The following is a 23,315-nucleotide window of genomic DNA, read 5'->3' as shown; positions in this document are numbered from 1 at the left end:
TCCTCACCTTTTTTCTTAGGGTGAGTCCAGCCACCCAATGGGGAAACTCATTTCCGCCGCTCTTTCGGTTACTATCCAAAGCTTGTAAACATAGGTGAGGGTAGGAACATACAGTACCTCAACCACTAAATTGAAAATTTTGCATTCTGGCTCAGCTCACTCTTCACCTAGATGATGACCACAATGCCACATAATTTCCTGCCATGCCTTGCCTCACAAGTGAACAAGAGCTAAGAGATACTTAAACTCGTCTACCCAGAGCAAAACCTCTCTTCTAACCAGAAGGGTGCAACCAACTTTTTTTCTGACTGAGAACCATAGCCTCAGATTTTATCCCAGAAGACCCGAAGGGGCTTTTAATGCTGCCACGGGCAAGGATGTCATCGAGGTCGATGAGGCGCTGCTGGAGAGGGACCCTGGCCAACACTTGAGCTATCAATCTGGTAAAGATCATCGCTACATCACACAGTCAAAAGGGGGAGGTCCTTAAATACATAGGTCCAAAATGCAGTCTTATGCCGGGCCTAAGGGGAAAGTGGCACCTTATAGTAAATCTTTTGAAGGTCCTAAGATGAAAACCAGGATAAGCCCAGGGCCAGTTACAAAGGCTCATTATGACGAAGACAAAACGAGAAGAAGATGGAGCAACTGGGAACCGTATCTGGCAAGTTGTGGTTCAGCTTATCATAGAGTGAAGTTTCTCTGTGGGCAATGTGGGCTTTGTGTCCTGCCCAAGCAGCAAATGGAATAGCAGATGGGGGATTCACACCGGAAACATTCTCGTTATTGGATTACTCGCTCTTAGGCATCTAAGAGAGTATACATCTTTCTTCGTCACCCCATTGACAGGTCTGCGGTCTACGCAGAAGCGCCATCCTCCCAACTTCTTTGGCACCATAACGACAGCTGACGCCCAAGGGCTTTGATGATGCCCGTTTTCAGTAGACTTGCCATGGCCTCCTCACACACAACTTACAAGGCAAAAAGAAGGTAACGGGGAAACATTTGGCCTGGCCTCTCCGTGTCAATCACGTGCTCCCTGAGAAGGGTGAGACTCCCCTTTTCGCCGTTCTTGGCAAATGTCACACGGAAGGTTGTCAACCATCCCAGTAGCTGCGCTTCTTGCCCCCCAGTTCCTCCTCCACATCTCCCACACTGATGCATCAACCCCTCTTATGTGCTGGGCAGCTGCCTCGCGCATCTCTGCTGGAACTGGGAGCTCTCAGCGGGCTGGCGGTCTCCAGTTCACTTTTCGCTGGCTTGGGTTGTGTGTTGATGGAACCCAGAGAGGCCGTTAAAAGCACAATACAAATATGTGAACGTCACACAAAAACACACAAAAAAACATTAACGGTGCAAAAGTGTGTACATAGGGCCTCTTCACGCTTAGCATTGTTCAGTCATCACAGAATGGTTGAACAAGACATAAACTCTTGTGGAATTAGAAAGCATCTAATCATGGATATAATGATATAATACGGACTGCCGATTATATCGGCCGATAAATGTTTTGAAATGTAATATTGGAAATTATCGGTATTAGTTTCAAAATTATCGGTATCGGTAACTGTAACGCAAGGCATACTTGGTCAACAGCCATACAGGTCACACTGAGTGTGCCCGTATAAACAACTTTAACACTGTTACAAATATACGCCACACAGTGAACCCACACCAAACAAGAATGACAAACACATTTCGGGAGAACATCCGCACCGTAACACAGCATAAACACAACAGAACAAATACCCAGACTCCGTTGCAGCACTAACTCTTCCAGGACGCTACAATGTACACCCCCCATTCCGCCCCCCCACACCTCAAAACCCGCCCCCCCCAACCCCGCCCACCTTAACCTCCCCATGCTCTCTCAGAGAGAGCATGTCCCAAATTCCAAGCTGCTGTTTTGAGGCATGTTAAAAAAATTAATGCACTTTGTGACTTCAATAATGAATATGGCAGTGCCATGTTGGCATTTGTTTTCCATAACTTGAGGGGATTTATTTTGGAAAACCTTGTTACATTGTTTAATGCATCCAGCGGGGCATCAGAAAAAAATTTGGCATATTAATGTGTTAATTCCATGACTGTATATATCAGTATCGGTTGATATTGGAATCGGTAAATAAGAGTTGGATAATATCGGCTATCGGCAAAAGAGCCATTATCGGACATTTCTACTTACAAAATATTGTGTACTTGCAAAGGTGTTTTTTGAAAAGTATATGCTGCAAACTTATGGAGTATAGTCAATTAATTTATCAATTTGGGGCGGCATGGCGTAGTGGGTAGAGCGGCTGTGCCAGAAACCTGAGGGTTGAAGGTTCGCTCCCCGCATCATATCATTCGAATCGCTGCCGTCGTGTCTTTGGGCAGGGCACTTCACCCTTGCCCCCGGTGCCGCTCACACTGGTGAATGATAGGTGGTGGTCGGAAGGGCCGTAGACGCAAACTGGCAGCCACGCTTCCGTCAGTCTACCCCAGAGCAGCTGTGGCTACGAAAGTAGCTTACCACCACCAGTGAATGAATGATGGGTTCACACTTTTCTCTGAAGTGCTTTGAGTCTCTCGAAAAGCGCTATATAAATCTATTCCATTATTATTACTATTAAAGTGTCTGATGATTTTGGACAAATGCAATCTTTGTAATGGCAGTATCTATGTTTCCCGTGCAGGTATGAGTTTGGCTCCGCCCTCTTTGTGGGCTGGGCCGCGGCCAGCCTGACGATACTGGGCGGTTCCTTGCTGTGCTGCTCCTGCTCTAAAGACGACCTGCAAGGCCAGCAGTACTACCGCCAATCACAGCCTTCAACGGCCAGGGAGTACGTGTAAAAACCCAACCTGCTACCCAGCAGCATACTGCACAATATTACAGTATAACTACGCCACAATTATTGATATGCACCATTAAACTGTAGTACTACTGCTAAATCTTTGAGGACATCATTGTGATCTTCCTTATGGTATGTTAAATGCACACATGTATATTAAATATATACATGTATATTACATATATAAATCTATATTGAATATACAAGTGTGTATTAATACAATGTTTATGCTAGTGTTGATGAGTTTTTGAGGTGAACTGAATCCTTTTTGCCAAATTGAAACTGCAATAGTATGACTTGTGTAGAGAACAATGATGACCATTGACAAGACAACATTTCCAAAACAATAAATTCCAAATTATAATAATGTCAACTTTTTATTGAACAATTTTTTTACTTTTTTTAAATAAAATATTAACCCATTAAACCCTACAGCCCACAGTACGGGGGAAGTGTGGTTGCTACGGTAACTACTACACAATGCTTGTGTCCATATACACATGTTATACTGTACAGCCACGCAACCACAAAAATGTCAGCTAAAACCTCAACCACACAGATTATATCCAAAGAGAAGACGATTTAAAGCACAAGCACTTAAATGTACAGATGTGTAATGTAAGCAGGTAGTCATAGAGTAGCATATGTCATCAAAATGTCAGAAAACGAAACAATGTAACAAAGTTAACAAGTTAGAAATACAAGTATCATTCCTCTGGTACTAAACCTAATTTATTTACTCTTATCCACTCGTAAATATATGTACGTTTTCATATTTACAATAAATGTTTACTTTCAGAACATTTCATCCATGTACAGTATATATTTATTTTTTTTATATTAGGATATTTTTTCGACTATAAGGCGCACTTAAAATCCTTTCGTTTTCCCAAAACTCGCCTTATAACGATGCGCCGAATGTATGGAATAATGCTGGTTGTGCTTACCGACCTCGAAGCTATTTTATTTGGTACATGGTGAAATGATACTAAGTGTGACCTACTGATGGCAGTCACACATACGAGATACGTGTAGACTGCACTATGAATCAAGTAAACACAAACATTTTAAGTTCCATTTGAAAATATAGAACATTACACACAACGGTCAAAAATCTATCAAAATGTTTTAATACGACCTTGATTATTATTATTATTATTATTATTATGGTGTGTGTATAAGGTAAGACATATTATCTGGCGTTTTGTTTCGCAATATTATGCTCATCGCCAGTGCGCCTTATATTCCGGTGCGCCCTACTGTCCGGAAAATACGGTATCTATACGGCGTGTCCCAATCCGATATTGATATCAGATAATATCTGCTTACATGCAAACTCTCCGATTAAATCTCCGACATTAGTAGCCCTGCAGAGTGTTTACTTGTGCAAAAAGCTGGACAGCCAATTAACATCTAAATGTCCTCCAATAATCTGACGGGTTTGGTCAGATAAACTACATGTCTCCAGAAGACATATTTTTTTGCATTTAAAAAAAAAATGAACATTATTGATAAAACCCTGAGCTTTACCTGTAAAGATAATCCACCATCTCTTGACTGTGCTAAAGTGCTAACCACGAGTCCACCAGTAAAAACAAATAAAATGTGCGGATTATGATTTACAACTCTAGTATTTAAATATAAATACTTGTTATTTTTACAAGTCCTGCCATATGACCTGCCTCATGTGTGCTCACCTTCCAAGGGTTCAATTTGTGTTCATTTATACACTTCACGTCTTGAGTCAAGACTGACATCCGAACAAAGAGGTTATGATATTTAATTTCATTTAGAAATAAGAAGGTTAAGAAATAAAGAAAAACATTTTTGAAAATCTTCTCCCTGCCCCTAAATTTTTAGGGACAAACACCTACGATTTTGTGTGGAGGAAAGAACAAAACACTTGTTTGAAAGTATTTCTCGTCATGTGGACATAAAGTAGTTTTTGTGTTTTGTCAATAAATACAAAACTCTAAATCAGTGAAGTTGGTATGTTGTGTAATTCGTAAATAAAAACAGAATACAATGATTTTCAAATCATTTTCAACTTATATTCAATAGAAAAGACTGCAAAGACAAGATATTTATTGTTCCAACTGAGAAACTTTTTTTTTTTTTTTCTGCAAATAATCATTTACTTGTAATTTAATGGCAGCAACACGTTGCAAAAAAGTTGGCACACGGGCATTTTTACCACTCCGTTACATGGCCTTTCCTTTTACCTGTACACCCCATGCTGACTTTTAAACTTTGCACCTGTAACAATCCGGATGGTTCTTTTCCTCTTTCTTCCGGAGGACACGACGTCCACAGTTTCCAAAAACTGAAATGTGGACTTGTCAGACCACAGAACACTATTCCCACCTTGCATCAGTCCATCTTAGATGAGCTCGGGCACAGCAAAGTTGGCGGCGTTTCTGGGTGTTGTTGATAAATGGCTTTCGCTTTACGTAGTAGAGTTTTCACTTGCACTTACAGATGTAGTGACAAACTGTTGTTACTGACAGTGGTTTTCTGAAGTGTTCCTGAGCCCACGTGGTGATATCCTTTATACACTGATGTGTCTTTTTGATGCTGTACCGCTTGAGGGATCGAAGGTCTGTAATATCATCGCTTACGTGCAGTCATTTCTCCAGATTCTCTGAACCTTTTGATATTATTACGGACCGTAGATGGTAAAATCTCTAAAATACTTGCATTAGCTGTTTGAGAAATGTTTTTCCTCAACTGTTGGACAATTTGCTCACGCATTTGTTGACAAAGTGGTGACCCTCGCCCTATCCTTGTTCGTGAATGACTGAGCATTTCATGGAAGCTGCTTTTATTCCCAATCATGGCACCCACCTGTTCCCAATTAGCCTGTTCACCTGTGGGATGTTCCAAATAAGTGTTTCATGAGCATTCCTCAACTTTCTCAGTCTTTTTTGCCACTTGTGCCAGCTTTTTGGAAACATATTGCAGGCATCAAATTCCAAATGAGCTAACATTTGCAAAAAATACAGTTTTCCAGTTGGAACGTTAAATATCTTGTCTTTGCAGTCTATTCAATTGAATATAAGTTGAAAAGGATTTGCAAATCATCGTATTGTGTTTTTATTTACCATTTACACAATGTGCCAACATCACCGGTTTTAGTTTTGTACATACCAATACTTCTAACTTAATTTTTCACAGTCTGCTATTCATTCTTTTCAAAAAATGTACATCACAACAAAGTATTAGTCTTTTCAAATGTCACCCAATGAAACACTAACAACGCTAACATGTGTTAAATGTTGTTCGCCTCCTTGAATTCCTGAATCAAAGTTTAAGTTTGTTGAAATCAGGTGTCGGCAAACTACAATTCGCGGTCTTTAAGCAACCTGTTAGGAACCATGTACCCAACTTTTCCAAATGACGTCATCAAAATTCTTTAGGGACAGGATTTGTTATGCTATTTCTAAACTACCATAAGTCTTTAAACTTTTGTGCAATGCAATATAAATTATCAATACAAAATCATGTTTGTGGTGTGAGAAATTACAGGTTCTGTGCTTTCCAATGATTTACTGTACATGTCGTTATGGTATTCCAAGTGTCATTACGTTAATCCAAGTATTACGGTAATACATATGTCATTATGGTAGTCTAAGTATAATTACGTTAATCCAAATATTACGGCAATTTATGTGTCATTACAGTTTTCAAAGAGTCATTACCATAATCCAAAAGGCATTATTGTAATCAAGTATAACGATAATACAAGTGTCATAATGGTAATCTAAGTATCGTTACGGTATTATAAGTATAACAGTAATCCATAGGTCATTATGGCAATCCAAGTACTTGGTACTCAGAGTGTCATTACGGTAATCCAAGAGTCGTTACGGTAAATTAATTGTCATTACAGAAAGCCAATAGTCATAATCAATGTGTCATTATAAACATCTGAATGTCCCTACTGTAAACCAAGAGTCATTACAAAAATCCAACAGCCACTACGGTAGTCCAAGTGCCATTTTGGTAGTCTTAATTGTCTTCACAGTAATCCAAACATAATGGAATTAAAAACCATAATCCAAATGTCATCATGGTAATCCAAAAATCATTACAGTAATACAAGAATCATCACGGCAATCCAAGTTTTTCGGTAATCCATGTGGTTTTATGGTAATCAAAATAATACGGCAATCCAAGACTGCATCCATCTTCTTCTGCTTATCCGAGGTCGGGTCGCGGGGGCAGCAGCCTAAGCAGGGAAGCCCAGCCTTCCCTCTCCCCAGCCACTTCGTCCAGCTCTTCCCGGGGGATCCCGAAGCGTTCCCAGGCCAGCCGGGAGACATAGTCTTCCCAACGCGTCCTGGGTCTTCCCCGTGGCCTCCTACCGGTTGGACGTACCCTAAGCACCTCCCTAGGGAGGCGTTCGTGTGGCATCCTGACCAGATGCCCGAACCACCTCATGTGGCTCCTCTCCATGTGGAGGAGCAGCGGCTTTACTTTGAGCTCCTCTCAGATGGCAGAGCTTCTCACCCTATCTCTAAGGGAGAGCCCCGCCACCCGGCGGAGGAAACTCATTTCGGCCGCTTGTACCCGTGATATTGTCCTTTTGGTCATGACCCAAAGCTCATGACCATAGGTGAGGATGGGAACGTAGATCGGCCGGTAAATTGAGAGCTTTGCCTTCCGGCTCAGCTCCTTCTTCACCACAACGAATCGATACAGCTTCCGTATTACTGAAGACGCCGCACCGATCCGCCTGTGGATCTCGCGATCCACTCTTCTCTCACTTGTGAACAAGACGCCGAGGTACTTGAACTCCTCCACTTGGGACAGGGTGTCCCCCCCAACCCGGAGGTGGCACTCCACCCTTTTCCGGGCGAGAACCATGGACTCGGACTTGGAGGTGCTGATTCTCATCCCGGTTGCTTCACACTCGGCTGGGAACCGATCCAGTGAGAGCTGAAGATCCTGGCCAGATAAAGCCATCAGGACCACATCATCTGCAAATAGCAGAGACCTAATCCTGGGGCCACCAAACCGGAACCCCTCAATGCCTTGACTGCGCGTCTAGAAATTCTGTCCATAAAAGTTATAAACAGAATCGGTGACAAAGGGCAGCCTTGGCGGAGTCCAACTCTCACTGGAAAAGTGTCCGACTTACTGGCAGCAATGCGGACCAAGCTCTGACACTGATCCTACAGGGAGCGGACCGCCACAATCAGACAGTCCGATACCCCTTACTCTCTGAGCACTCCCCACAGGACTTCCCGAGGGACACGGTGGAATGCCTTCTCCAAGTCCACAAAGCACATATAGACTGGTTGGGCAAACTCCAATACACCCTCAAGGACCCTGCCGAGAGTAAAGAGCTGGTCCACAGTTCCACGACCTGGACGAAAACCACACTGTTCCTCCTGAATCCGAGGTTCAACTATCCGGCGTAGCCTCCTCTCTAGTACACCTGAATAGACCGTACCGGAAAGGCTGTTGTAATTATTGTGTCTCTATGATAAACTGTCATCACGAAGATCCTTGTGTCATTACGGCAATCCAAGTAGCATTATTATAATCCAAGAACCATTACCAACATCCAAGAGTCATTACGGTAATTTTATTGTCATTACGGAAATCCATCCATCCATCCATTTTCTACCGCTTATTCCCTTTTGGGGTCGCGGGGGGCGCTGGCGCCTATCTCAGCTACAATCGGGCGGAAGGCGGAGTACACCCTGGACAAGTCGCCACCTCATCGCAGGGCCAACACAGATAAATAGACAACATTCCCACTCACATTCACACACTAGGGCCAATTTAGTGTTGCCAATCAACCTGTCCCCAAGAGTCATAATCAAATGTCGTTATAAAAATCTGACTGCCCTTACTGTAAAGCAAGAGTCATTACGGTAGTCCAAGTGCCATTTTGGTAATCTAAATATCATTACAGTAATGCAAATGTTGTAACAATCCAAGTGTTACAGCAATCCAAGGATAATCCGTGTGTCATTACCGTAACCCAAGTATTACGGCACTTTATGTGCCATTACAGCAATCCAAAAGTTATTACCGTAATCCAAGTGGCATTATTGTAATCCAAGTATTACAGTAATAAAAATTTCATAATGGTAATAAAAGTATCATTACAGTAATATAAGTATCACCCTAATCCTTACGTCATTATGGTAATCCAAATACTACGGTACTCACTCAGAGTGTCATTACGGTAATCCTAGAGTCACAACCATAATCCAAATGTCATCATGGTAATCCAAGGGTCTTTACAGTAATACAAGAATCATTACGGCAATCTAAGTATTTCGGTAATCCATGTGGTTTTGCGGTAATCCAAATAATACGGCAATCCAAGACTCATTGTTGTAATTCTCGTGTCACTGGGATGAAGTGTCATTACGGCAATCCAAGTATCATTATTGTGATCCAAGAACCATTACCATCATCCAAGTGTCACTATGGTACTCCAAGAGTCATTACGGTAATCCAAAAGTCATTACGGTAATCCAAGCGTAATTACGGTAATCCGAGTTTACTCCATTTGTCATTACATTAGTCCAAGAGTCATTACAGTAATTCAAGAGTCATTACGGTAATCCAAGTATCATCATTATAATCCGAGAACCATTGCCATTATCCAAGTGTCACTATGGTACTCCACGAGTCTTTACGGTAATCCAAGAACCATTATAGTAATCCAAGAGTCATTACGGTAATCCTAGTGTACTCCATTTGTCGTTACAGTAGTCCAAGAGTCATTACAGAAATTCAAGAGTCATTACGGTAATCCGAGAGTCATTACGGTAATCCTAGTGTACTCCATTTGTCATTATAGTAGTCCAAGAGTCATTACAGAAATTCAAGATTCATTACGATAATCCAAGAGAAATAACGGTAATCCAAGAGTTTTTACGGTAATCTGAGTGTACACCACTTGTCATTACAGTAGTCCAAGAGTCATTACAGTAATCCAAGTATCATCATTGAAATCCAAGAACCATTATCATCATCCAAATGTCACTATAGTACTCCAAGAGTCATTACGGTAATCCAAGAGTCATTACGGTAAACCGAGTGTACTCCATTTGTCATTACAGTAGTCCAAGAGTCATTACAGTAATTCAAGAGTCATTATGGTAATCCAAGTATCATCATTATAATCCAAAAACCATTACCATTATCCAAGTGTCACTATGGTACTCAAAGAGTCATTACGGTAATCCAAGAGTCGTCATTACGGTAATCGTAGTGTACTCCATTTGTCATTACAGTACTCCAAGAGTCATTACAGTAATTCAAGAGTCATTACGGTAATCCAAGAGTCATACGGTAATCCGAGTGTACTACATTTGTCATTACATTAGTCCAAGAGTCATTAAAGTAATTCAAAATTCATTATGGTTATCCAAGAGTGATTACGGTAATCCAAGAGTCATTACGGTAATTCAAGAGTCATTACAGTAATTCAAGAGTCATTACAGTAATCCAAGTATCATCATTGTAATCCAAGAACCACTACCATCATCCAAGTGTCACAATGGTACTCCATCTGTCATTACAGTAATCCAAATATTGTAATAATTCAAGTATTGCAGTAATCTAAGGCTAATCCAAGTGTCTTTACGGCAATCCAAATATCATTTTTGTAATCCAAGAACCATTTCCATCATCCAAGTGTCACTATGGTAATCCAAGAGTCATGACGGTGGTCCAAGTGTACTCCATCTGTCATTACAGGAATCCAAGAGTCATTACGGTAATTCAATTTTCATTACGGAAATCCAAGAGTCATTTTGGCAGTCCATGTGCCATTTTGGTAATCTAAGCGTCATTACAGTAATCCAAATATTGTAATAATACAAGTATTACAGTAAATTCAAGGATAATCTAAGTGTCATTACGGTAATCCAAGGTACTGGACATAAAACGAGGCTAACATAGAAAGCAGAGTGTGGGTTTAATGACAGAGGACCCTAAGTCTGTGAGACCAAGAAGACCTGAGGAGAAGCAAGTTGTGCAGAAAAGTTTTAGTCCATCAGAAAAATTAGTGTTTATACACCTGTTTTGGTTGTATTATGTGTTATGTTTTCGTTTGACTGCAAGCATGTGAATAATACAGAGCTACTTCAAAGACACACATATTTAATTTGTGTACTTCAAAATGTAAATCTATAATGTTTTTTAAAGTTTATTCAGTGAAAAAATAAGTAAAAATTCCACTTTGTTTTTTGTGTTATGTTGTGATACTTCGGTAGAGAACTTCAAGCATGCAGTAAAACAGTGAAATAAGTAGTAGTCTTGAAGAAAGGGGACAAAAGTATACACGCTATACTTTATATAAATATACCTAATATAATATTTACAAAACCCAAAACCAGTGAAGTTGGCACATTGTGTAAATGGTAAATTAAAACAGAATACAATGATTTGCAAATCTTTCTCAATTTATATTCAATTGAATAGATTGCAAAGACAAGATACTTAAAGTTCAAACTGCAAAACTTTATTTTTTGCAAATATTAGCTCATTTGGAATTTGATGCCTGCAAGATGTTTCAAAAAAGCTGGCACAAGTGGCAAGAAGACTGAGAAAGTTGTGGAATGCTCATCAAACACTTATTTGGAACATCCCACAGGTGAACAGGCTCATTGGGAACAGGTGGGTGCCATGATCGGGTATAATATTTATAAATCCCAAAATCAGTGAAGTTGGGGCGTTGTGTAAATGGTAAATAAAAACAGAATACAATGATTTTCAAATGCTTGTCAACTTATATTCAATTGAATAGACTGCAAAGACAAGATATTTAATGTTCCAACTGAGAAACTTGTTTTTTTTTTGCAAATCAATAATTCAGAATTTAATGGCAGCAACACATTGCAAAAAAGTTATCACAGGGGCATTTTTACAACTGTGTTACATGGCCTTTCCTTTTAACAACACTCAGTAAATGTTTGGCAACTGAGGAGACCAATTTTTGAAGCTTTTCAGGTGGAATTCTTTCCCATTCTTGCTTGATGTACAGCTTAAGTTGTTCAACAGTTTTGTGTCTCCGTTGTGGTACTTTATGCTTCATAATGTGCCACACATTTTCAATGGGGGACAGGTTTGGACTACAGGCAGGCCAGTCTAGTACCTGCACTCTTTTACTATGAAGCCACGCTGTTGTAACACATGGCTTGGCGTTGACTTGCGGAAATAATCAGGGGCGTCCATGAAAAATAAGTTGCTTGGATGGCAACATATGTTGTTCCAAAACCTGAATGTACCATTCAGCATTAATGGTGCCTTCACAGATGTGTAAGTTACCCATTCCTTGCGCACTAATACACCCCCATACCATCACAGATGCTGGCTTTTGAACTTTGGGCCTGTAACAGTCCGGATGGTTCTTTTCCCCTTTGGTCAGGAGGACACGACGTCCACAGTTTCCCCCCAAAAAATTGGAATGTGGACTCGTCAGAACACTTTTCCACTTTGCATCTGTCCATATAAGATGAGCTCGGGCCCAGCCAAGCCAGCAGCATTTCTGGGTGTTGTTGATAAATGGCTTTCTCTTTGCATAATCGAGTTTTTACTTGCACTTACAGATGAAGCGACCAACTGTAGTTACTGACAGTGGTTTTCTGAAGTGTTCCTGAGCCCACGTGGTGATATCCTTTACACACTGACGTTGCTTTTTGATGCAGTTCCGTCTGAGGGATTGAAGGTCAAGGCCTTGCCGCTTACGTGCAGTGATTTCTCTTTAGATTCTTCCTACTTTTTGATGATATTACAGACCGTAGATGGTGAAATCCCTAAATTCCTTGCAAAAGCTGGTTGAGAAATGTTGTTCTTAAACTGCTGGACAATTTGCTCACGCATTTGTTGACAAAGTGGTGACCCTCGCCCCATCCTTGTTTGTGAATGACCGAGCATTTCATGGAAGCTGCTTTTATACCCAATCATGGCACCCACCTGTTCCCAATGAGCCTGTTCACCTGTGGGATGTTCCAAATAAGTGTTTGATGAGCATTCCTCAACTTTCTCAGTCTTTTTTTTTTACCAATTGTGCCAGCTTTTTTGAAACATGTTGCAGGCATCAAATTCCAAATGAGCTAAAATTTGCAAAAAATAACAATGTTAACCAGTTTTAATGTTAAATATCTTGTCTTTGCAGTCTATTCAATTGAATATAAGTTGAAAAGGATTTGCAAATCACTGTATTCTGTTTTTATTTACCATTTACACAACGTGCCAACTTCACTGGTTTTGGTGTTTGTAATATATTAATATATTTACTTCAAATGATGGAAGCTGCGAGTCAAAGTTTGCCCACATCTGCTTCACAACAGACTCAAGAATTTGACTGTGGAAAACACTTCAAGGTTGTTTGAAGTAACAGATTTATTTCTTCTTCTGTCTTTTAATACAATTCTTCTCTGACTTCTTCTCTTTTCTAATTCAGGGCAGAGTTGTTGAGTGAAACTAGTTTTCCTGACTGATCAGCTTTTTATCAAGATTTTCCAAGTGTCCCAACTACTGACTCTTCTTTCCCTGTTTTCTCACACACACGTCTAAATAAGCACGCCGATTATTTATTCACCATTGATTATGGAATCTCAGACATCACGACCAGTTACGTCCTGATTTTTGATATTATCATATGCTCGTTTGAGAAATGAGTCTTTCAAGTAAGAAGCACATTGTACTGATTAAAATCTAATACTGTATTGAAACTTTGTCTTGTTCCTTTCCTTCAACTCTGCTTTTTAATATGTTTAAGACATAGGAAAGATATTATTCAAACATGCTTCATGTGTGACGTGTTTGCTGCAAAACAGTTGCCGTCATGGTAAACAATCTGTATCACTTTAGTATGGGGAACAAATTCTAATTACCAAAGACTTAAATAAGAGTTATTTGGTTAGGGTTAGGTTAGGGGTTGTTGTACAATAAGGCCATGCAGAATAAGGCATTAATAAGTACGTAATAATGACTAATTAAGAGCCAATATGTTACCAATTTGCATGTTAATGAGCAACTGCTCAGTGGCCTTGTGGTTAGAGTCTTCGCCCTGAGATCGGTAGGTCGTGATTTCAAACCCCGGCCGAGTCATACCAAAGACTATAAAAATGGGACCCATTACCTCCCTGCTTGGCACTCAGCATCAAGAATTGGAATTGGGGGTTAAATCACCAAAAATGATTCCCGGGGCGTGGCCATTGCTGCGGCTCACTGCTCCCCTCACGGGTCAAATGCAGAGAATAATTTTGCTACACCTAGTGTGTGTGTGTGTGTGTGTGTGTGTGTGTGTGTGTGTGTGTGTGTGACAATCATTGGTACTTTGTTGAACTAATTAATGGTGAATATGTTCCCCAAACTAAAGTGTTACCAAACAATCTTGTGTACTACACATATGTTCTGACTATATGTAAAATTATTGAAATAGTGACAATAAGAAACAATGTTATTTACTTTTTCCATCAAAGACCAAAATGTTCAGTTCCTTCAGGACGCATAGAGTATCTCTCCACATTTTCCTAAAAAAAAAAAAAAAGCCCACTTTTTCTGCAAATCCACATTTTCTCACTATTATGTTAGATCCACTTTGGACTGGACTCTCACAATATTATGTTAGATCCACTATGGACAGGACACTCACAATTTTATGTTAGATCCACTCTGGACTGGACTCTCACAATATTATGTTAGATCCACTATGGACTGGACTCTCAAAATATTATGCTAGATCCACTATGGACTGGACTCTCACTAATATGGTAGATCCACTATGGACTGCACTCTCACCATTATGTTGGATCCACTATGGACTGGACTCTCACAATATTATGCTAGATCCACTATGATCTGGACTCTCACTATTATGTTAGATCCACTATGGACTGGACTCTCACGCTATTATGTTAGATCCACTATGGACTTCGACTCTCACTATTATGTTAGATCCACTATGGACTGGACTCTCACGCTATTGTGTTAGGTCCAATATGGACTGGACTCTCACCATTATGTTAGATCCACTATGGACTGGACTCCCACAATATTATGTTAGATCCACTAAGGACTGGACTCTCACAATATTATGCTAGATCCACTATGGACTGGACTCTCACAATATTATGCTAGATCCACTATGGACTGGACTCTCACAATATTATGTTAGATCCACTATGGACTGGACTCTCACTATTATGTTGGATCCACTATGGACTGGACTCTCACAATATTATGTTAGATCCACTATGGACTGTACTATTACACTGTTATGTTAGATCCACTATGTCCTGGACTCTCACACTATTATGTTAGATCCACTATGGACTGAACTCTCACAATATTATGCTAGATATACTATGGACTGGACTCTCACTATTATGTTAGATCCACTACGGACTGGACTCTCACTATTATGTTAGATCCACTACGGACTGGACTCTCACTATTATGTTAGATCCACTACGGACTGGACTCTCACTATTATGTTAGATCCACTATGGACTGGACTCTCACTATTATGCTAAATCCACTCGACGTCCATTACACCGGTTGCCTAGAGGCGGGGTCCTCACATCCGCAGTCCTCTCCAAGGTTTCTCATTGTCATCCCATTGGGTTAAGTTTTTCCTTGATAATAATATTGAGTAAAAATTGCTCCTTAGTCTGAGGAATTAGTCTGGTATTCAGGTTTTTACCACACCACTGTCTCATATACCGTATTTTCCAAACTATAGGGCACACATAAAATCCTTTTGATTCGGGTCTTGCTTACCAACCGACCTCAAAGCAATTTTATTTGGTACATGTAATGATAAGTGTGACCAGTAGATGGCACTCACACTTAAGAAATACGTGTATGGACTGCTTTAAGATGGCAATATGACTCAAGTAAACAACAGCAACATTTTATAAGTTCCACTGAAAATATAGAACACTACACACGGCGCTCAGAAATCCATCAGAATGTTTTAGCGAGACTTTGGTAAGCTATGAAGCCATACCACTTGATGTGCTTCAACATAGGAGTATTATTATGGTGTGTGTATAAGGTGATACATATTATCTGGGGTTTTGTTCCGCAATATTATGTAAAACCAACGTTTCTTACCTTCTGGTACCTGCTGATCCGTATTTGGGATCTGCATAAGCCCTGAAAAATTGCGCGGGTCCGCCTTTGTAGTCTGTGATGACACCGTAGTCGATAAGCTTCTTCTTTTTTCTCTATCTTTTGTTATGGGACATTCATCCTACACTGTTGCCATTTCTAATATAAAGTACTATAACGTTCTCTCTTTTATCTGTCAGTAAACTCGCCATGAAAGCGCTAAAACATACCGGTGTAGTGAGTTTACATTATTCACCCAAGGAACTTTAGTTATTAGAGAGTTCCGGTCGGACGGTTTTTCACGTGACACATTTAAGGCCTTGTTGTTGTTTCCGGATGAGAAGATGCTGCTTCGTTATTGATTGAAGTAAAATCTAAATGTCATTAACAGTTATCTCCATCTTTTGACACTTCTTCCACTCCCGTCTTTGCACGCTACACCGCTACAACAAAGATGACGGGGAGAAGACGCTGTTGAAGGTGAGCCACATAAATAAGACCGCCCACAAAACGGCGCACCGGGCAGCGACTGTCAGAAAGCGGCTTGAAGATGATCTGTAAAACATCATAAATGCAACATTTTGACCAAAGAACCACCTTTACATGTTATGTAGACCACAAGGAAGTATTTTATATTTAGAAACAAATAATAATAATATGAGTCCTTTAATGCGCCCTATAATCCGGTGCGCCTTATATATGAAAAAAAAAAATAAACCATTAATCGGCAGCGCGCCACATGGTCCGGAAAATAGGGGTGAAATAATAATATTTTAATAGATTTTTTTTTTTTAACTGGTGCTGTTTTTTTCTGGCTTGATCACCGGTGCCCCAAAATTTCTGTGCAAGTGCCTGGTTGAGGGTCTCCAGTTTTAGGAGCCTTAGACTTTCTTCTCTGCTGTTTGCAGATGATGTGGTCCTGAAGGCCTCATCAAGCTGTGACTTTCAGCGTTGACTCGGGCCGACCCGGATGTGAAGATTCTGGGATTCCGGTTCCAGTTCCTCGTTTTGATTCCAGTTCCAAACGATTCTTGATTCTTATTCTTTTGAGAGGCAGGGATTTACGATTCATTCCTCCCTGGGATATTTTCAAGCAACATATGAATATCAACTCTAAAATAAATGTTACTAAGTTTCTTTAGTGGCACTAGGTTTTGGAAAAAGAGGGGGAAAATATTTTTGGGGTTTTATTGTGTTTTTTGTTTGAGGACAAACATGACACAAACCTTCACAATTGTTAGAACTACCACTGTTTAATATGTTTGTGTGTATGCGTCACTGATGACACTATTTGGTGAACATCGTTTTGTCCTACTAAATTTTGGTGGTTCTTGAACTCACCATAGAGTGGACTGTGACTCAACAGTTTGTTTACATGTCAAATCTTCCTCTCCTTTGTCTCTGTGGAGGGGAGCGTGGTCTGCGGACCTGCAGAGAAGCCGAGTGTGCCAGGACCGGCTTTGAGATCAGCGACCGGTGCGCAGATGGCCCAACTGGGCCTGGTTCTCTGATCACCTGTCTCTCTCTTAAAAGGCAGCGGCTGGGGAGGAAAGAGGTGGTGGAGCTGGAGCAGGAGCCAGAGAGAGACAACAACAACAGACAATTGCTGAAAACCACAAAAGAGACACTTTATTGAAAAATAAAAACTGTATTGTGAACCTGATCCAGGCTCTCATGGCTTTGACTGGTGGTCCATCTCTCGCTCTCGCTCCAGCTCCACCACCTCTCTCCTCCCCGGCCGCTGCCTTTTAACAGAGCGACAGGTGATTAGATAACCAGGCCTAGGTGAGACATCTACGCACCTGTCGCTGATCTGGAAGCCGGTCCTGGCACACCCCGCTCCGCTGCAGGTCCGCAGGCCACGCCCCCCTCCACAGTCTCATTTTGTCCACCAAAGGTTTTATGCTGTGCGTGAATGCACAAAGGTGCGCTTTTTTTGATGTTATTGTCTTGTTGGAGTGGTCAGTGCATGACTGCAAGCTAATTGATGCTAACATGCTAATTAGGCTAGCTGTATGTACGTCTGGCTTCATTGTTACTCATGTGTAGTTATATCATTTAATATCCTTTACTTGTATCTTCTTTGTATACAATTTATATTTGCATGTCTCATGACACATGATCTGTATGTAATATTGGCTGCATTTCTGATAGTTGTTTGTGTGCCATGTTGTTCCAGACCACAGCAAACATTACCTAGCTTGCCAAAGATTGTAATAAATCTATTAAAAGAAGACAGCCTGCCGTTTCCTTTAACTTGGACACACACATGTATACCTTTGGCCGTTAAAAGCCAGTCATTTCCAGTAGTTATCTCACCTTCTGAGTAGCCTCTGATTTACTAATGGTTTCTATCTATCCATCCATTTTCTACCGCTTGTCCCATTCAGGGTCGCGGGGGGTGCTGGAGCCTATCTCAGCTGCTAATTTTGTAAAAATGTGTAGAATAAATATTACATTTCAACATTTCTGTCAACGATGATTTGCTTCAGCCTGCAACACATAGTATTTTTGATAGTAGGCTATTATAGGGAATATAGACACTTACAGTGGGGTAAAAAAGTATTTAGTCAGCCACCGATTGTGCAAGTTCTCCCATTTAAAATGATGACAGAAGTCCGTAATTTTCATCATAGCTACACTTCAACTGTGAGAGACAGAATGTGAAAAAAAAATTGAGGAATTCACATTGTAGGAATTTTTAAGAATTTATTCGTAAATTATGGTGAAAAATAAGTATTTGGTCAACCATTCAAAGCTCTCACTGATGGAAGGAGGTTTTGGCTCAAAATCTCACGATACATGGCCCCATTCATTCTTTCCTTAACACGGATCAATCGTCCTGTCCCCTTAGCAGAAAAACAGCCCCAAAGCATGATGTTTCCACCCCCATGCTTCACAGTAGGTGTGGTGTTCTTGGGATGCAACTCAGTATTCTTCTTCCTCCAAACACGACGAGTTGAGTTTATACCAAAATGGATACATGGATGATACAGCAGAGGATTGGGAGAATGTCATGTGGTCAGATGAAACCAAAATAGAACTTTTTTGTATAAACTCAACTCGTCGTATTCGGAGGAAGAAGAATACCGCGTTGCATCCCAAGAACACCACACCTACTGTGAAGCATGGGGGTGAAAGCATCATGCTTTGGGGATGTTTTTCCGCCAAGGGGACAGGACGATTGATCCGTGTTAAGGAAAGAATGAATGGGGCCATGTATCGTGAGATTTTGACCCAAAACCTCCTTCCATCAGTGAGAGCTTTGAATGGTTGACCAAATACTTATTTTCCACCATAATTTACAAATAAATTCTTTAAAATTCCAACAATGTGAATTCCTGGATTTTTTTTTTTCACATTCTGTCTCTCACAGTTGAAGTGTACCTATAATGAAAATTACAGACCTCTGTCATCATTTTAAGTGGGAGAACTTGCACAATCGGTAACTAACTAAATACTTTTTTGCCCCACTGTATATCATGTGTTGCCTTCATTATATCATTTATATAACAATATTAATTTTTTGAGGCTCCAGACAGATTTTTTTTTTGTATTTTTGGTACAATGTGGCTCTTTCAACCTTTTGGTTGCCGAACCCTGGGGTAAAAGTACATCTATTGGAAAATGTATTATTTAACATTTTCAAAAGATTCATAATGGTATTTTACAAGAATCATGATTTGAATGTGGATACATTTTTCTAGCACCCCTATCGCAAACCTGCTAATACTAAATTTATTTTTCAATCTGTATGTGTCAAACTAGTTGAGTGGTAATTGTTCCTAAAAAAAAGAGCTTTTTCCACTTCAGTATATCTAATGTTAGTGTGTGTGCCAAACAATACGAAGGTCCTGGGTTCGATCCCCGAGCTACGGATCTTTCTGTGTGGAGTTTGCATGTCCTCCCCGTAAATGCGTGGGTTCCCGCTGGGTACTCCGGCTTCCTCCCCCCTCCAAAGACATGCACCTGGGGATAGGTTGATTGGCAACACTACATGGTCCCTAGTGTGTGAATGTTATCTATCTGTGTTGGCCCTGTGATGAGATGGCAACTTGTCCAGGGTGTACGACGCCTTCCGCCTGAATGCAGCTAAGATAGGCTCCAGCACCACCACGTCACTAAAAGGGACCACATGGATAGAGTATGTCTAAAGTATAGGTGGTAATCTTTGGGCACCTCAGGATTTGTTTACGATTCAGTCCATCTGTATTACTTTATTGAACACACCTACAGTGGGGTAAAAAAATTATTTATTTATTTACCAATAAGTTCTATTTTGGTTTCATCTGACCACATGACATTCTCCCAATCCTCTGCTGTATCATCCATGTATCCATTTTGGTATAAACTCAACTCGTCGTGTTTGGAGGAAGAAGAATACTGAGTTGCATCCCAAGAACACCACACCTACTGTGAAGCATGGGGGTGGAAACATCATGCTTTGGGGCTGTTTTTCTGCTGAGGGGACAGGACGATTGATCCGTGTTAAGGAAAGAATGAATGGGGCCATGTATCGTGAGATTCTGAGCCAAAACATCCTTCCATCAGTGAGAGCTTTGAATGGTTGACCAAATACTTATTTTACACCATAATTTACAAATAAATTCTTTAAAATTTGTACGATGTAAATTCCCAGATTTGTTTTTCCACATTCGGTCTCTCACAGTTGAAGTGTACCTATAATGAAAATTACAGACCTCTGTCATCATTTTAAGTGGGAGAACTTGCACAATCGGTCGCTGACTAAATACTTTTTTGCCCCACTGTAAATAATTGACTTTTGGAAAATTTTGTCGTTGATTTAAAATTGTCCACCTTTTAATCATGAGCAGTAGTGTCAAAATGAATGATCTATAGCCGCCGGGATGATATTTGATAAGTATTAGAACCGGCCCGCAGGCCACAGCCGCCTGCTGCTGTTTTGCACGCACAAATACTCCGTCTGTGTTGGTGCCAGGAATTTTCAAATTGTGGTACCAAGGACCCCATCAACTCATAAAAATGGGATACCAGAGTACATTTTTGGGGTCCCACTTTTTTGTAAGCGTTTTGAAAACAGATGATAAATGTATGCATTATCCTGTTATACATCACATTCTTGATTGTGTTTTGGAACAAGGTTCTCATAAACGTTACTAAATTCATAAAAACACAAAATAGAATTTTAAAAAAAAGTTTTTATGCATATGTAAATTTATTCAGTTATAAACGTTCATTCACTTTCTTCTCTCCTTCATGGATCTGAACTTTACCACTGCTGATATTTTTTTTAGATATTTTTCTTTCTTTTTTATTTTTTTCTACATTTCTATTTTGATATTTTCAGAGACCAATCTGGAGTTGTCTTTATTTTTTAGGTTTGGTCACACTTTAGTATGGGAAACATATTTACCATTAATTAGTTGCTTATTAAAGTAACAAAGACTTTAATTTAGAGTTATTTGGAGACTAAGGGAACATATCAATCAATGTTTATCAATCAACCTTTATTTATATAGCCCTAAACCACGAGTGTCTCAAAGGGCTGCACAAGCCACAACAACATCCTCGGCTCACATCCCACATCAGGGCAAGAAAAAACTCAACCCAAAGGGACAATGAGAAACCTTGATTGCATAAGGGTTAGGGTGAGTGTTACTAATAAGCAATAATTCTGAGTTTATTGAGGGAAGATTCTTAGTTAAATGCTTACTGGTTGTTTGATAAGGCCATGCAAAATAAGGCATTAATAAGTACTTAATAATGACTAAGTAAAAGCTAATATGTTACTAATTTACATGTTAATAAGCAATTGATTAAAGGCCTACTGAAATGAGATTTTCTTATTTAAACGGGGATAGCAGGTCCATTCTATGTGTCATACTTGATCATTTCGCGATATTGCCATATTTTTACTGAAAGGATTTTGTAGAGAACATCCACGATAAAGTTTGCAACTTTTGGTCGCTAATAAAAAAGCCTTGCCTTTACCGGAAGTAGCAGACGATGTGCGCGTGACGTCACGGGTTGTAGAGCTCCTCACATCCTCACCTTGTTTACAATCATAGCCACCAGCAGCTAGAGCGATTCGGATCGAGAAGGCGACAATTTCCCCATTAATTTGAGCGAGGATGAAAGATTTGTGGATGAGGATAGTGAGAGTGAAGGACTAGAAAAAAAAAAGGCTTATTAGTGATTCCCAGAACCCCCAAAAAAGTCTGCGGGCTATAGAGCGTTTTGTGTTCGGGCTCCAGTACTCTGGAATGCCCTCCCAGTAACAGTTCGAGATGCTACCTCAGTAGAAGCATTTAAGTCCCATCTTAAAACTCATTTGTATACTCTTGCCTTTAAATAGACCCCCCCTTTTTAGACTAGTTGATCTGCCGTTTCTTTTCTTTTCTGCTCTGCCCCCCTCTCCCTTGTGGAAGGAGGGGCACAGGTCCGGTGGCCATGGATGAAGTGCTGGCTGTCCAGAGTCAGGACCCCGGGTGGACCACTCACCTGTGCATCGGTTGGGGACATCTCTGCGCTGCTGGTCTCCACTATGGATTGGACTCTCACTATTATGTTAGATCCACTATAGACTGGACTTTCACAATATTATGCTAGATCTACTCGACGTCCATTGCATCTGGTCGCCCCTAGAGGTGGTGGTGGTGGCGGGGGGGTGAGAGCTGGACATATACCTAAATATACATGCATCTCTGTTTGTATATGTATGTTTATATATATATATATATATATATATATATATATATATATATATATATATATATATATATATATATACAGTGGGGCAAAAAAGTATTTAGTCAGCCACCGATAGTGCAAGTTCTTCCACTTAAAATGATGATGATGATCTGTAATTTTCATCATAGGTAAAATTCAACTGTGAGAGACAGAATGTGTAAAAAAAAAAAGATTGTGTAAAATAAAAAAATACAGTAATTGTCCCCTTAGCAGAAAAACAGCCCCAAAGCATGATGTTTCCACCCCCATGCTTCACAGTAGGTGTGGTGTTCTTGGGATGCAACTCAGTATTCTTCTTCCTTCAAACACGACGAGTTGAGTTTATTCCAAAAAGTTCTATTTTGGTTTCATCTGACCACATGACATTCTCCCAATCCTCTGCTGTATCATTCATGTGCTCTTTGGCAAACTTCAGACGGGGTCCACGTTAATCAATTCATGGTACAAATATATACTATCAGCATAATACAGTCATCACACAAGTTAATCATCATAGTATATACATTGAATTATTTACATTATGTACAATCCGGGGGGTGGGATGAGGAGCTTTGGTTGATATCAGTACTTCAGTCATCAACAATTGCATCAACAGAGAAATGGACATTGAAACAGTGCAGGTCTTGTTTAGTAGGATATGTACTATATAAGTGTTTGATG

General features: G+C 40.2%; 1 protein-coding gene across 3 annotated transcripts in view; it reads left to right on the top strand.

Annotated features, from left to right (window-relative positions):
- Positions 1–18,157, top strand: part of cldn19 (claudin 19) — a 59,425-nt gene extending 41,268 nt beyond the window's left edge. For 2 of the 3 annotated variants that reach the window (XM_061887783.1, XM_061887778.1), the window contains 2 exons: positions 2,676–2,822; positions 13,267–13,537. In XM_061887783.1, coding sequence (XP_061743767.1) covers positions 2,676–2,822; positions 13,267–13,303 — 184 coding nt within the window. In that variant the 3' untranslated portion in view covers positions 13,304–13,537. Of the gene's footprint in view, positions 1–2,675; positions 2,823–13,266; positions 13,538–16,831 lie in introns of those variants that run through there. The other variant, XM_061887789.1, reaches the window with a different exon arrangement.
- The last annotated feature ends 5,158 nt before the right edge of the window (positions 18,158–23,315 follow it).

Source organism: Nerophis ophidion, linkage group LG02 (genome assembly GCF_033978795.1).
Source record: "Nerophis ophidion isolate RoL-2023_Sa linkage group LG02, RoL_Noph_v1.0, whole genome shotgun sequence".
NCBI lineage: Eukaryota > Metazoa > Chordata > Actinopteri > Syngnathiformes > Syngnathidae > Nerophis > Nerophis ophidion.
This window is presented reverse-complemented; position numbering and strand designations above follow the sequence as displayed.